Here is a 12,045-nt window from a genome sequence, read left to right on the forward strand (position 1 = left end):
GATCTATTGTAGAAAGCACATCACGCTGTTAGAGCTGTTTTCTTTTTTTTACTGCTGCATAAATAAAGTTGAGTCATGTTGAAATGATTTCATATGAATTCTTACCTCATGATGCTTCCAAAGGGACTTTCTGTGAGACACTGTGAACAAAGTAATGCCCACCTACAAAAGAAAGACAAAATAGGACTAATTACCGATTTAATACAGGAAAAGCTTAAAACTAAAACTGGATCACATTTATCTGTTTGCTAAAATGTAAAAATAAAATTCACCCGTATAGCTTTTGCTCTGACAAAGTAAGATATAATCCGTTTATTGATCAGTCAGAATTGTGCTCCACAGAATAAAAGCAGTCGAATTTATATGAACATGTTAAAACGAAGACAGGTTTCCCTTTACACAACTTCCGTTTTTCTCAACTTCACTTTTGGTCTAAGCTGTGCAAAATCCATTTAAGGTGACCCCACAGATTTTTCAGGTCTGGGGGCTCAAGCTGTGACTTGATGGAACCATCTGTGAAAGTCCTAAATTGAATTCTAATGTATGCTTTGGGCCATTTTTGTGCTGAAAGGTAACAACATTATTATGATTATTTTTTTAATTATTTTTTTCCCCACAGGATATTTTCCAAACAATGCTGCAGTAGAACAACATGCAAGAGAGAGAAGTATGTTAAACATGTCCTGCACATTGCGGCTGAACGATTTTAGGAAAAGACTGAATTGCGATTTTTGCGACATATATTGTAATTTTGATTTAATTCAGGATTGTCTTCACGCTTTAGTGCAATATTCATTATGTGTAGTAACATTTACTACTTGGGCTAAACGATTTTGGTCGTACTAACCAGCGCTGAACAAGTACAAAAAAAAAAAAAAAAAAAAGTGCCGCCTCTACATCACACTGTCGTCCGAAGTCCCGGAAATCCTTTCTTTCGTGGCTGCTTGGCAAAGCAAGGCGCTAAATTAGCTTGTGCCGCAGCAGCGCGGACTTTATTTATAACATATCTAAGTCCGTGCACTGCAGCAGTCAGCAACGAGCTGCGTGATGCGGATCCTCTACTCCGTGGTTACAAATAAACTATCCCACTAACAAGTAGCGTTTTCACAGAGGAGGCGAACGAGGAATCGCTAAGCACGGTGTGGTATTCGTTAAAGCGAAATGCAGAGTCGGCAAACACCCCAAATAAGTGCGTAGGTGTACAGGAGACTTTTCACAGAAATCTGGCGGTAACCACTTAGGGCGGAGAGCCAGCAGCAATGAACAGAAATATTGTATTGCAATCAATACGTATCAAGACAAATTAAGACGACGGCTCCATTAGCAATTTAGCAAAAGCTGTAATACCAGAACATGCTAACGGTCAGCCATGACGAAGAGCTCGATGTCAAACGTAGATTAAATATTTATATCATCATCTATGTTATTTGCTTGTATGTGCACTATTTTGCACCATAATACTGAGTTTTGACATCTACACAATAATAGGTCTCAAAATTATTTTTAATCACTTTAGCTTTGCTAAAAGACAATGTTTTTTATTTGTTATATGGATTTCATTATTTAAAAGAAAAAGCACACGTTTATATGAAAAAAGAAAATTTGAATGCAAAGAAGCAGAGAAGAATGAATATCGACGCCGTCCTTTAAAACACGTACCGGTATGTCTTTTTTTTTTTTCACGTGAATGGTGTTTCTGCATTAACGTGAAAATTAAAACAGCAAATGTTTTAATTTCACATTTAAATAACCCACACAGAAGTACTACCATTATGATTTTGATTTTTTTTTTTTTACACTTTTACACTCACTTAAATAAATGTAATACCATTATATGAATTTCAGGCCATATCGCTAAGCACTTGGTCTCTGTTTGAAGCAGTTAAGTCTCTAGCAGAAAGACAGAGAATTAATAACGAAATTAACTGAATCCCCCTTCACAGTAATGCTGTGTGTAGAATTGCAAAAAAATATAACGGAAGTATTCTCAATGGGTTATACTGTATAAATGGGAAATGCAAATATTAGGGGTATAAAAGGGTTAGAAAGAAAGTATATTTAATCTTCTCTCTGCAAAATTCAATCTTTTCCTAAAATCGTTCAACCCGAGTGCCCACCTCCCTCCTATTATGATCACTAGGTCCCAGACTGGCGGTCATTATCCCTGCCCTGTGAATGTGTGGTCCATGTGCACTAGAGTGCATTCAAATCTGCGGAGGCTGATGGGGGGACGGAAGAGGGGAAGGTTACCAGGCATTGCTGCCTTACAGTCTACTCCCCAAATCCAGATCACACTGCACCAGTATGTACGCAATTCATGAAAAGAAAGGGGTAATGGGTGCATGTTCGCATTAAAAACCGGGGGAGGGAAAAGGCAGAGGAGCACAGACGTGCTGAATCCCAGTCCTCCAAGAAATTCTGGATGTGTGTATGCCCGTAAGTGACAAGTATTTTGGGTGTAAAGTGTGCATATGTGCTTTAGGATGCTGAACTCCTGCAGGCAGGGCTCATCCAGCCAGACAACCACAGATGGAGAGGGCCACCAAAGTAAAGCTCACAGCAGTGCCTTCAACATTAAATGTTTTGAAGAAGTAGTCCTCTTTTTATATCCAACGGCTGTTGAGTGAGTTGTCCACGTTTACATAATATCTAGGCGTACCCTTTCATTCGAAGTTTGCAATAGAAAGTCATCGTACCATCCTGCAATGGCTGTAGATATAGTCTTCCACGTCAACACTAACGGCACTGGTGCACTCATCCAGAATAGCAAATTGGGGTTTGTGGTAGAACAGTCGGGCCATCTGCAAGGACAATAGGAAAAAAAAACATCAATACAATGCTCATGTACACTGATTTCAATGTTAATATTTTTTAGGACGATATCAAAATTGCATTCATATCATTAATCAAGTCATCAAGTCGAGAGGAACAAAACAAGATTACCTAATCTTCGCTGCAAGTAATTATTGCCGATTCCTTGGCATAAAGTTTGAACATTTGAAGACATTATGTGTGATTGGGCAAAATTGTACAACAACAATTGTGCGTTTATGAAATGCCTTGATGTGGAACAATAACAGTGAACCCTCCCACCTCACATCCATTCAAGGTTAGTTATTTGCAAACACACCTATTTATGGTTTTCTGCATGGTTGCAAATTTAGTAGAAAACCTTTTTTTTTTCTCATCACTTACAGTGCTCAGCATAACTGAGTACACCCCGTTTGAAAAATAACACTGAACAATCCAACATTGGCCTGCTTCCAAAAGCATTTATCTTGGTCTCACCACTCCACAGTACCCTCCAGAGGCGGGTAACCAGGGTAACCAGGTCGCGAGGACGGACCGGCAAAAAAGGGTGTAGTGTGCACATCTCTGATTAAATGCTCATAGAGTACCTTATTGTGGTTGGCGTTTCAAATGTTGGGTTACTTACTCCCTTCTACTACTACTCCCGTCTTGTTTTTACCAGGTAATGATTTAGCTTTTTTTTTCTTTGTTTATTTAAAGCCAAACTTAAGCTTTTCCAGAAGTCCAACTGCGCATGTAAGCGTTTTATACAACAGCAGCTACTCGTAATACACAGAAATTATTAGTTAAAAAAATACTTTTCTTGTCATTAAATTGCTTTGTCCCTTACAAATACCTAAACTGAGTGTAACTGTAAAAACTGGACTGATTACAGTGACAATTGTAAACACAGTCGAGAGGAATACTTACAGCCATCCTCTGTTTTTCTCCCCCGCTGAAAACATCCATCCAGTCCTGCACTGAATCCCAACTGCCCTCCCTGATTAAGATGTGGCCCAGCTGCACATTGTCCAAATACTCCTTCAATACCTGGAGTAAGGTGGAACAAAAGTAATGCAAACACAGGTGTTATTTGCTGTAACACACAACATGAGAATTTTCCATAATAATAATATATATGTGTGTGTGTGTGTACATATAAATACACATATATAAATAAATACATATATATGTATATATATATACATATATATATATATATATACACACACATATATATATGTATATATATATATATATATATGTATGTATATATATATGTATGTATATATATATATATATATGTATATATATATGTATGTATATGTATATATATGTATATGTATATATATATATATGTATGTATATGTATATATATATATATGTATGTATATATATATATATATATAATGTATGTGTATATATATATATATATATGTATGTATATATATATAAATATATGTATGTGTGTATATATATATGTGTATATATATATATATATAAATATATGTATGTGTATATATATATAAATATATGTATGTGTGTATATATATGTGTATATATATATAATTATATGTACATATATATACACACATGTATATATATGTATATGTGTATATATATATATATATATATAAATATATGTATGTATATATATAAATATATGTATGTGTGTATATATATATATATGTGTATATATATATATATATATAAATATATGTATGTGTATATATATATATATAAATATATGTATGTGTGTATATATATGTGTATATATATATAATTATATGTACATATATATATACACACATGTATATATATGTATATGTGTATATATATATGTATATGTGTATATATATATATATATATATATATATATATCCAACAATTTGTCTAATGTAGTTAATAAATGTTTGTGAAATATTTACTTTTTCTGTTGGCTACAAAAGTGACTCAACATGCATGCCGAGTTTACATGGTCGCTACTAGCGTGGCAATACGTAGAACAAGCGTAGCGCTCTAACCGTAGACTTAAAAAAACACTAGCGGGAGCCTCGACTGGTTGCAGACGTGCAGACCTGGCTGCCATCTTGAACCACCATTCACTTGTATTGAGGTAACTATGTTTGGCTCCAATAAATTAATCATAACTCGTCCAATTATTTACCAATTTTGACACGGATTGGTTTGTTAAAATCATCACACAAGCAGTTTATGATAGCAGACACGCTTTTTATAATGTAGGCTTTCATAACGCATTAACTATAATGGTTGGACTAGGGCTGCTTGATTAAGCGATTTTGAACCGAAACCTAATTTTCTGGATAAAACGATATTAAAAACGTTCGAATAGACACGTTCGATTTTTTTATTATTGGTGTATCTAAGCCACCGTAGTTTCCTCTGCATTTCCGCTTCCTCCCACGAGCGCGCATACCGGAAAAACTACAACACCATCCATGGCTTCCGGCGATTCTGCTATTTGCTCAGGCAAGTGAGCGTTTAGTTTAATAAATCCCATATATATATATTTGATAAATCATTCAATTTTGTTTTTTGTGTTTTTCCTTGTCCTCCTGGGGGTTAAGATCAGGGGATGTCGTTTATATTTGTCATCTGTGGGCATGTGAAGCCCTTTGAGATGTTTCTTTGATTAAAAAGCGGCGTTCCCACAATGATTTGGTGCTGTTGAAATGAACACTTGAGACTTTTTATTGACAGCGTATATTTGTTATTTTTGTAAAGTATATATAGTTACAGGGGTATTTTTTTTCTAGTCATGTATTAAATTACTGCTACTTTTGGCATTAAATTATTGTGACTTCTGTTGACACCCTAAGTGACACAGTCAGTCAGTCAATGCTACTATATACAATATATCTCAAAGATCACCTTCAAAAATGAAAAATACAGGTGACGCTGTACTTACAGCCTCATTGTCTGTCTGATAAACCAAAGACGGAGAAGAGAGACGATTGTGGTGCGAATAAATCTGAGGACGTGGTATCCTAATCCTATTCTAGTGTCCATCAAAAGTGTTGGCCATAGCGCTACACTTGTTTTTTCTTTATGCCCCACCTACTTCTTAGGCCAACCTGCCCCTCGTCCTTATTTATGCATGAGCACAACCAACATAGTACAGTTTGGCTTTTTGGCTTTGACTTTGTCCCACCTGATCAGATATTCCTTTCCTCTTTTGTTCTTCAACGGTGTCAGGGTAAATCACTTGGTCCCTGAGAGAACCAAGGGTCATATAGGGTCTCTGGGGGGAAAAAATGGTGTTGATGGAGACATTTTTCTTTTGATTTATTTGTCAGTTTCGGCACCGTGTCCAGTTTGGATATGTTACCTGTGGAACATAAAAGAGCTTCCCTCTCTCTGGTTTAGTCAGTTGTCCCCCAAACAGAGGCCAAAGCTAGAAAACACAGACACAGTTAACTGAAAGGTAAAATAGTGCCAAAGTATAAACATACATACATAATTTGAACATATTTAAATGCAGTTCAATCCACAAGGACATAATTTTGAGACTGTATGTCAGTTATTAAAATTCAATCCCAACCCCCCACGAAGTTGTTTAGATAGATTGAGTCTACAGTAAATAAACAAGTTGTTTAGAGAGATTGGATAATCTTTTGATCGGCTCGGTGATCGGTTATCGTTTTTTGTTTTAACTGGCCGATCGGCTCCAAAATCCAGATTGTGTAAAACCAAGGCACAATGATACCTTTGACCTGTTCCATCACTCTGACCTTTTTTTTTTTCCATATCTAGTGTATGTCTGAGTGAGTTAGTTATTTCTCTGGTGTAATTCACGCTACATGAAATAAACAGCAGATGAAAAAAATAATTTTCCTTGTGTCGAAAAACAAAACCAAAAACTTACTTCTCCAAGGACTCTGAACAGCGAGCTCTTGCCACAACCATTTGGTCCACACACAAGAACATTGGTGCCAGAACTCACCTTGAACGGGCAAGAAAATTAAGTAGCACATGTTATAATACTGAACACTATTGCCACAGAACTTTTAGTTTTAGTAAGTTAATTACGCTTCTTCTATTTAAAAGAACAATCTGTTGTGTTTTCCCTCCAAAAGGGTTCCATGCCACAAATGGGCGTGGTCATTTTTTTAACCAAGACACTGACAGAGAAAAGTCAAACTGAGCTAATCACACACATGACTAAGGGTCGTTAAACAGGGAAAATTCATTTCCGATTTTGCAAAAGTATAACCACAATAAAAGGAATGATTTTACCTCAAATGTGAGGTCTTTGATTAGAATGTCTCCATTTGGCGTTGCTAAAGGGGTATGGTCAAATCTGCAAAATAAAAACAGTTTAAGTAAAAAAAAAAATTTAAAGAAAAAAGTGAAAAAAGCAGGTACAAATATACTTACTTAATGATGTTATCTCTGTTGATAATTTGACCATTTCCAGGCACGAGTGTCAGACTTTCTGTTGTGTCAGATTCTGTAAGTCAAATGCACCATTCAGTCAGGGCTAGTCCACGTATTTTTTTTGTATTATTCATTGAACAGTAAGAATTACTGAAAGCTGGTTCTGAATGATTATGGTATTTGTGATAATATAGTGATATTTTAAAACACCATTTTATAACAGTAACAACCACAAAAAGGTAGTCAAGTGAGTGTTCACCAACAGGCATCCTCTTGTAACTCTACATTGTAAGCGCAAAAGTGCACTGTGGCTGGCCACAAGTATACAGACCGCGAGCTGGATTCCGGAGAAAAGCTTAATTAAATATTGAATATTTTTTTAATATTCATTAGAAAATTGACCAGCTTTATAAAGGGCATCCTGCTCATTTCCAACCCAAATTATCTTGCAGGATAACAAAAATTAGAACAAATAAATATGCTTGCATGGGACCTTTAACAAATTTGCGGCATAAGTCATACGGTAACATCGCTGGAACGTTCTCCAAAGAGTCAACATTCATAATTTTTTTCCATTTTGGAAAAGTGAGTTAAGATATTTTTGTGTGGTTAACCCATTAAGGACGGGAGCACATAACCGCGTTTCTATCTCCCTTTAAAGCCGGGAGAGCGAATACGTCATTTTCTTTTTTTTAATCCAATTCTCGGTCTCTTAGCCAATGAAATGCATCAGAATGTACATGTGACGTGTCGTGAGTTGTCGGAGGATATCCAGAATTTTTTCGAGGAGTAATGGAGGCACAGTCGATCGCGGGAACTCCGCTATAAGTCACGGCAGTGATATAGACGACACGCTCGAGGACTTTAAAGCCATGAAACCACCCAAATGTGATGTGCGGTTTGGATATATGTTCGCAGAGAATGACGATTTCAACAACTTTGTAAGAGAACACAACATGGTAATTACCACTCAATTTTTTAAATTAAAAATAGTGCTTCACTTGCATCTTCGATTGAAACAGTAAAGATAAATAAACTCGGGCGTATGTGAAAGCCACGTCCGAGCTCTCAAATCTTTGGGGAATTATGTTTCTATCTGCTACAGGGGCTGAGATATGAATTATTTTGTAGGTGGCAAAAATGTCAGGTTTTCAAGGGTCAGACTCCAAAGACGATTGTAGGTTTTAGAGAGATGTTTCACGAGGGGCTTCAGGCTTTAATGGGTTAAAGAGGGAGTCAACCCAAACATTTTATTTACAATCACCACCAATCGCGGCTCACCTGTTTTCTGAAGCTGAGCCGTGATTGGTCATTACCTGAGCCCTGAGCAACTGCGATGTCATTTTCAGTTGACAGCAAGTGGAAAAATGGCTACCCCCTGAGACGGATAAAAACGGGTGGATATTGCTGCTTAACTGATATTCCACAAACAAAATTAATTAGAAGGCCTTGTTTAGACTAGTGGGGGCGCATACAACATTATTGCGAAGAAAAAATTTGGGTTGACTTTCACTTTAAGATTAAAAAAAAAAAAAAAGTTTTAATTTCAAGTCATGCAACAGTTAATAAGATGAATTACTCCAAATTGTTCAGCCCTACTTAGATGGCAAGCAGTGTGTATGATTTTTGTTGAAAAGCCGTGACACAATAGTTGATGTAAATGTAAGAAGTGTTATGTATGTCATACCAAGAACAGCTGCAGCAATGCAAAAGTAAACACTGATTGCAACAAACAATATATACCCTTCTGTTGGGAGACCATGGTGCGTTCATATTTGCCAGAATTTAAATCCTTCAAGACTTTTATCAGTTCAGTGATACGAGTTGTGAATCTGTGGGGGAGGAAAAGACAACAACCACATGAGATAAGAAATAACTGAATTGAGCAGGCAAGATGCTTAGTGTGTCTTTCAGAGGAAAGCGTATTTCTAATTTGGGCATGCAGTTCTGTGTAGTATTCATTATTCATCTAAAAAATAGCCCTGATTAAGTAAACATTGAAGTCTCTAGTGTACTGCCCTTTAGGGCCTTATATTGATCTTATAATTATTTTTTTTATTCAAAGCTACTTTATTACTTCTTAGTCATCCTGAGTAACTCATGATTCTTTCTTTGGTGCAAACCGCCACATGCTATACAAATACAATCAATGCAATCCGGGTTGCGTTTCCGTCTCTCGTCAACAAAACGGGCGTCCGTCAATTATGGACTGTGAGTTTCAGACTTAACCAGGTTAGTGATGATTAGACAGATTGACGAAAGTCTTTTTTTTTTTTTTTTTTTAAGTTTCCCTTCTATCGTCTGACATCAGCAAAACAGGTGTCCGTCAGTGACGGGACAAGAAGAACCGCCCACCTCTGACCATTGGTAGCTTAAAGCTAGAATTTTTTAAGGTATGTACAAATTAATAATAAAAAACAATTAAGATGATAGTACATTCAACTTGTATTAAACTTTGCAGCTTGTTCCAGTATTCCTGACATGTTTATAAATGATGGAGTAGTTGAAATCGAAGGTGATACTGTGTCCTTAATCTTTTTTTTTTTTCTGTAAATGTTAAGTGCGTTTTAAAATGGAGCCAAAAACTATACACTTTGCTGAGTGGCATTAAAACTATAAAACTACCTATAAATACAAAAACAATCACTTATAAACATATTTCATTCTTCTTGGCACCAATCCTTTTTTTTTAATATAGTAGGTAGTGAAATCATATAATTAAATTAGGGAAATGCACTGTGCTAAAGTAAATAAACACTTGAATTGTTTTTTTATTTTTTCAAATTTAACCTTAATCCAAAACGTTTTTTTTCTCTAGTATGCATAATTTAATCTACACTTTGAAAATATGGTATGCACCTGGAATGACAAAAAAACCTTCAAAGGGGAAGTCAACACAAACACTTTTTATTTAAGAATATGTTCTATGCAGGCCAACTAGCCATTTTGTCACTTCTGTCGACTGAAAATAACGTCACAGTTGCTCAGGCCTCAGGTAACGACCAATGACGGTGCACCTGTTTTCTGAAGCTGAACCATGATAGGTCATTACCTGAGCAACTGTGATGTCATTTTTATCTGAAGCAAGTGACAAAATGGTTGCCGCCTGAGATAGCTAAATACAGGTGGATTTTACTGTTTAACTCCTATTCCACAAATGGAAGATTAATCTGAATGCTGTGTTTAAACTAGTTGAGGCGCAGATAACATATTCTTGTCAAAAAATTTTTTGGGGTTGACTTCCCTTTTAAGAGCTTGTGGCAAATAGGTCATGTTGCGCTACTTTGAGTTCATAAACACAACACTCGATGCGTGGTCGCGAGTGACCATGAGGTAGCACATGTGCTCTTGCTGTTTGATGTCAACCACGGGTATACAAAAACAGTGTTTTGGTTTATAATAAACATGAGTTCACTGACTTATGCCTTCATAATCCATAGAAGACGCCACAATATGTTAGGCTACCAAAACAAAACATTGCGTGCGGCATTCCGTCAGACGCACACGATAGCCTGTGTGTGTTAACTACAGCTAGCTTCCATAAACGATTGTCATAAATTAAATCAGGTATCAGCCACGTGTTTCTTTTTTAGATGCTCGTTTATCACCGCCGTGCTGCCCTAAAAGTGAGGTTTTCGCCATTTTAAGTAATTTTTTGGAAATGTGACTGGACTTTTGGACAATGTTGCTAACACGAGTTAGCCATGATACTGAATTTCTCACAATGCTTCTGTTTACATCATGGATGACCCGGATTACCACTACTGCTCATGTGTGTTTCAGACAGGCATGCAGCCAGCGGGACGAGCAAGGGACGAGGCATTTGCGAGAGAAAAACAGCGTCAAATAATTAAATCAATTATTGAACTATTAAAATTAACTGTCGCCAATTTTGATCGTTTATGTCATCATGATTAGTCGATTGCTCATTTCACACAATTGTTGTGGCCTTTCAGAAGTAAATACTTACCCTGAGAGCCGAGTCATTTCTCGACCAGCGAGAACAATCCTGCCAAGAGCCTGGGACATTCGAAGGAGCATCCTTCCACTCTGGTAATAATCCTACAGAAAATATGTCCACAATATGTAAGACTCACAATTTCAAAACACATACACTAAACATTTTTCAAAGCATATTATATATATATTCTTTTATTTGGTTCATTGTCATTCAGTGATGTTAGATGTTCATGATGATCTAAGGTGGATGAAGAATTTAAGCAAGCTATGGTCTCTCACAAAAGTGAGCACACCCCTCACATTTTAGGATATTTTTCCTATGTTTATATGGAGCAACGCAAGCGAGAAGACACTTGTTGATTTATCAAACACAAACAGAGAACAGAAAATATTTTTGTAGTAGAAAGTAAAAAAGATTTAAAAGAAGAGAAAACTAACAGCAAAAGCAAAAACAAATGGTTATCATTAAGCACTGATTAATGATTAACTCAACCTTTTCCAGCACAGTAGTCCTTTCCTTATTTCTCGCCTTTGCTGTGTCTCTCTCCGTTGTTCTTTCTCAAGGCTACATTGAAAAGTCAGAGTGTTTAAAGTGTATGCTGAGCCTATTATAGCTGTGCTGCTAATTTACAAGAATCACCCCGTTAGGCTTTGAATTGTAACATTTCTTTTTGGGCTCTAAGTCTGCGGTCAAGTGCCATATTGAACGTTCACTGATCAGTATGAGAGTGCGTGAGAGCAATAACACATCTGTTCCCCATTTACACTTGAGACCTTGTTACACTAACTAGTCACATGGCACCAAATAGGGAAAATAGCTAATTGGGACATTTTCACCCTGGCGTAAACTCACATTTGGTGAGAAATTAATGGGTGTTTTGAGGGGTCAGTAAATGT

General features: G+C 36.4%; 1 protein-coding gene across 5 annotated transcripts in view; it reads right to left on the bottom strand.

The window, feature by feature from the left end:
• Nucleotides 1-12,045, bottom strand: part of abcd3a (ATP-binding cassette, sub-family D (ALD), member 3a) — a 46,905-nt gene that overhangs the window by 2,337 nt on the left and 32,523 nt on the right. For all 5 annotated transcript variants that reach the window (XM_086020100.1, XM_086020101.1, XM_086020102.1 and 2 more), the window contains 10 exons: nucleotides 11,159-11,250; nucleotides 8,932-9,020; nucleotides 7,189-7,261; nucleotides 7,048-7,111; nucleotides 6,677-6,754; nucleotides 6,140-6,205; nucleotides 5,963-6,052; nucleotides 3,721-3,840; nucleotides 2,697-2,801; nucleotides 106-162 (listed from right to left, as the gene is read on the bottom strand). In XM_086020100.1, the coding sequence (XP_085876226.1) occupies nucleotides 106-162; nucleotides 2,697-2,801; nucleotides 3,721-3,840; nucleotides 5,963-6,052; nucleotides 6,140-6,205; nucleotides 6,677-6,754; nucleotides 7,048-7,111; nucleotides 7,189-7,261; nucleotides 8,932-9,020; nucleotides 11,159-11,250 (834 nt within the window). The remainder of the gene's footprint in view (nucleotides 1-105; nucleotides 163-2,696; nucleotides 2,802-3,720; nucleotides 3,841-5,962; nucleotides 6,053-6,139; nucleotides 6,206-6,676; nucleotides 6,755-7,047; nucleotides 7,112-7,188; nucleotides 7,262-8,931; nucleotides 9,021-11,158; nucleotides 11,251-12,045) is intronic.

The sequence above is a fragment of the Filicampus tigris genome, chromosome 21 (assembly GCF_054856515.1).
Source record: "Filicampus tigris isolate MCC_2025a chromosome 21, RoL_Ftig_1.0, whole genome shotgun sequence".
In the NCBI taxonomy this organism is placed as follows: Eukaryota; Metazoa; Chordata; class Actinopteri; order Syngnathiformes; family Syngnathidae; genus Filicampus; species Filicampus tigris.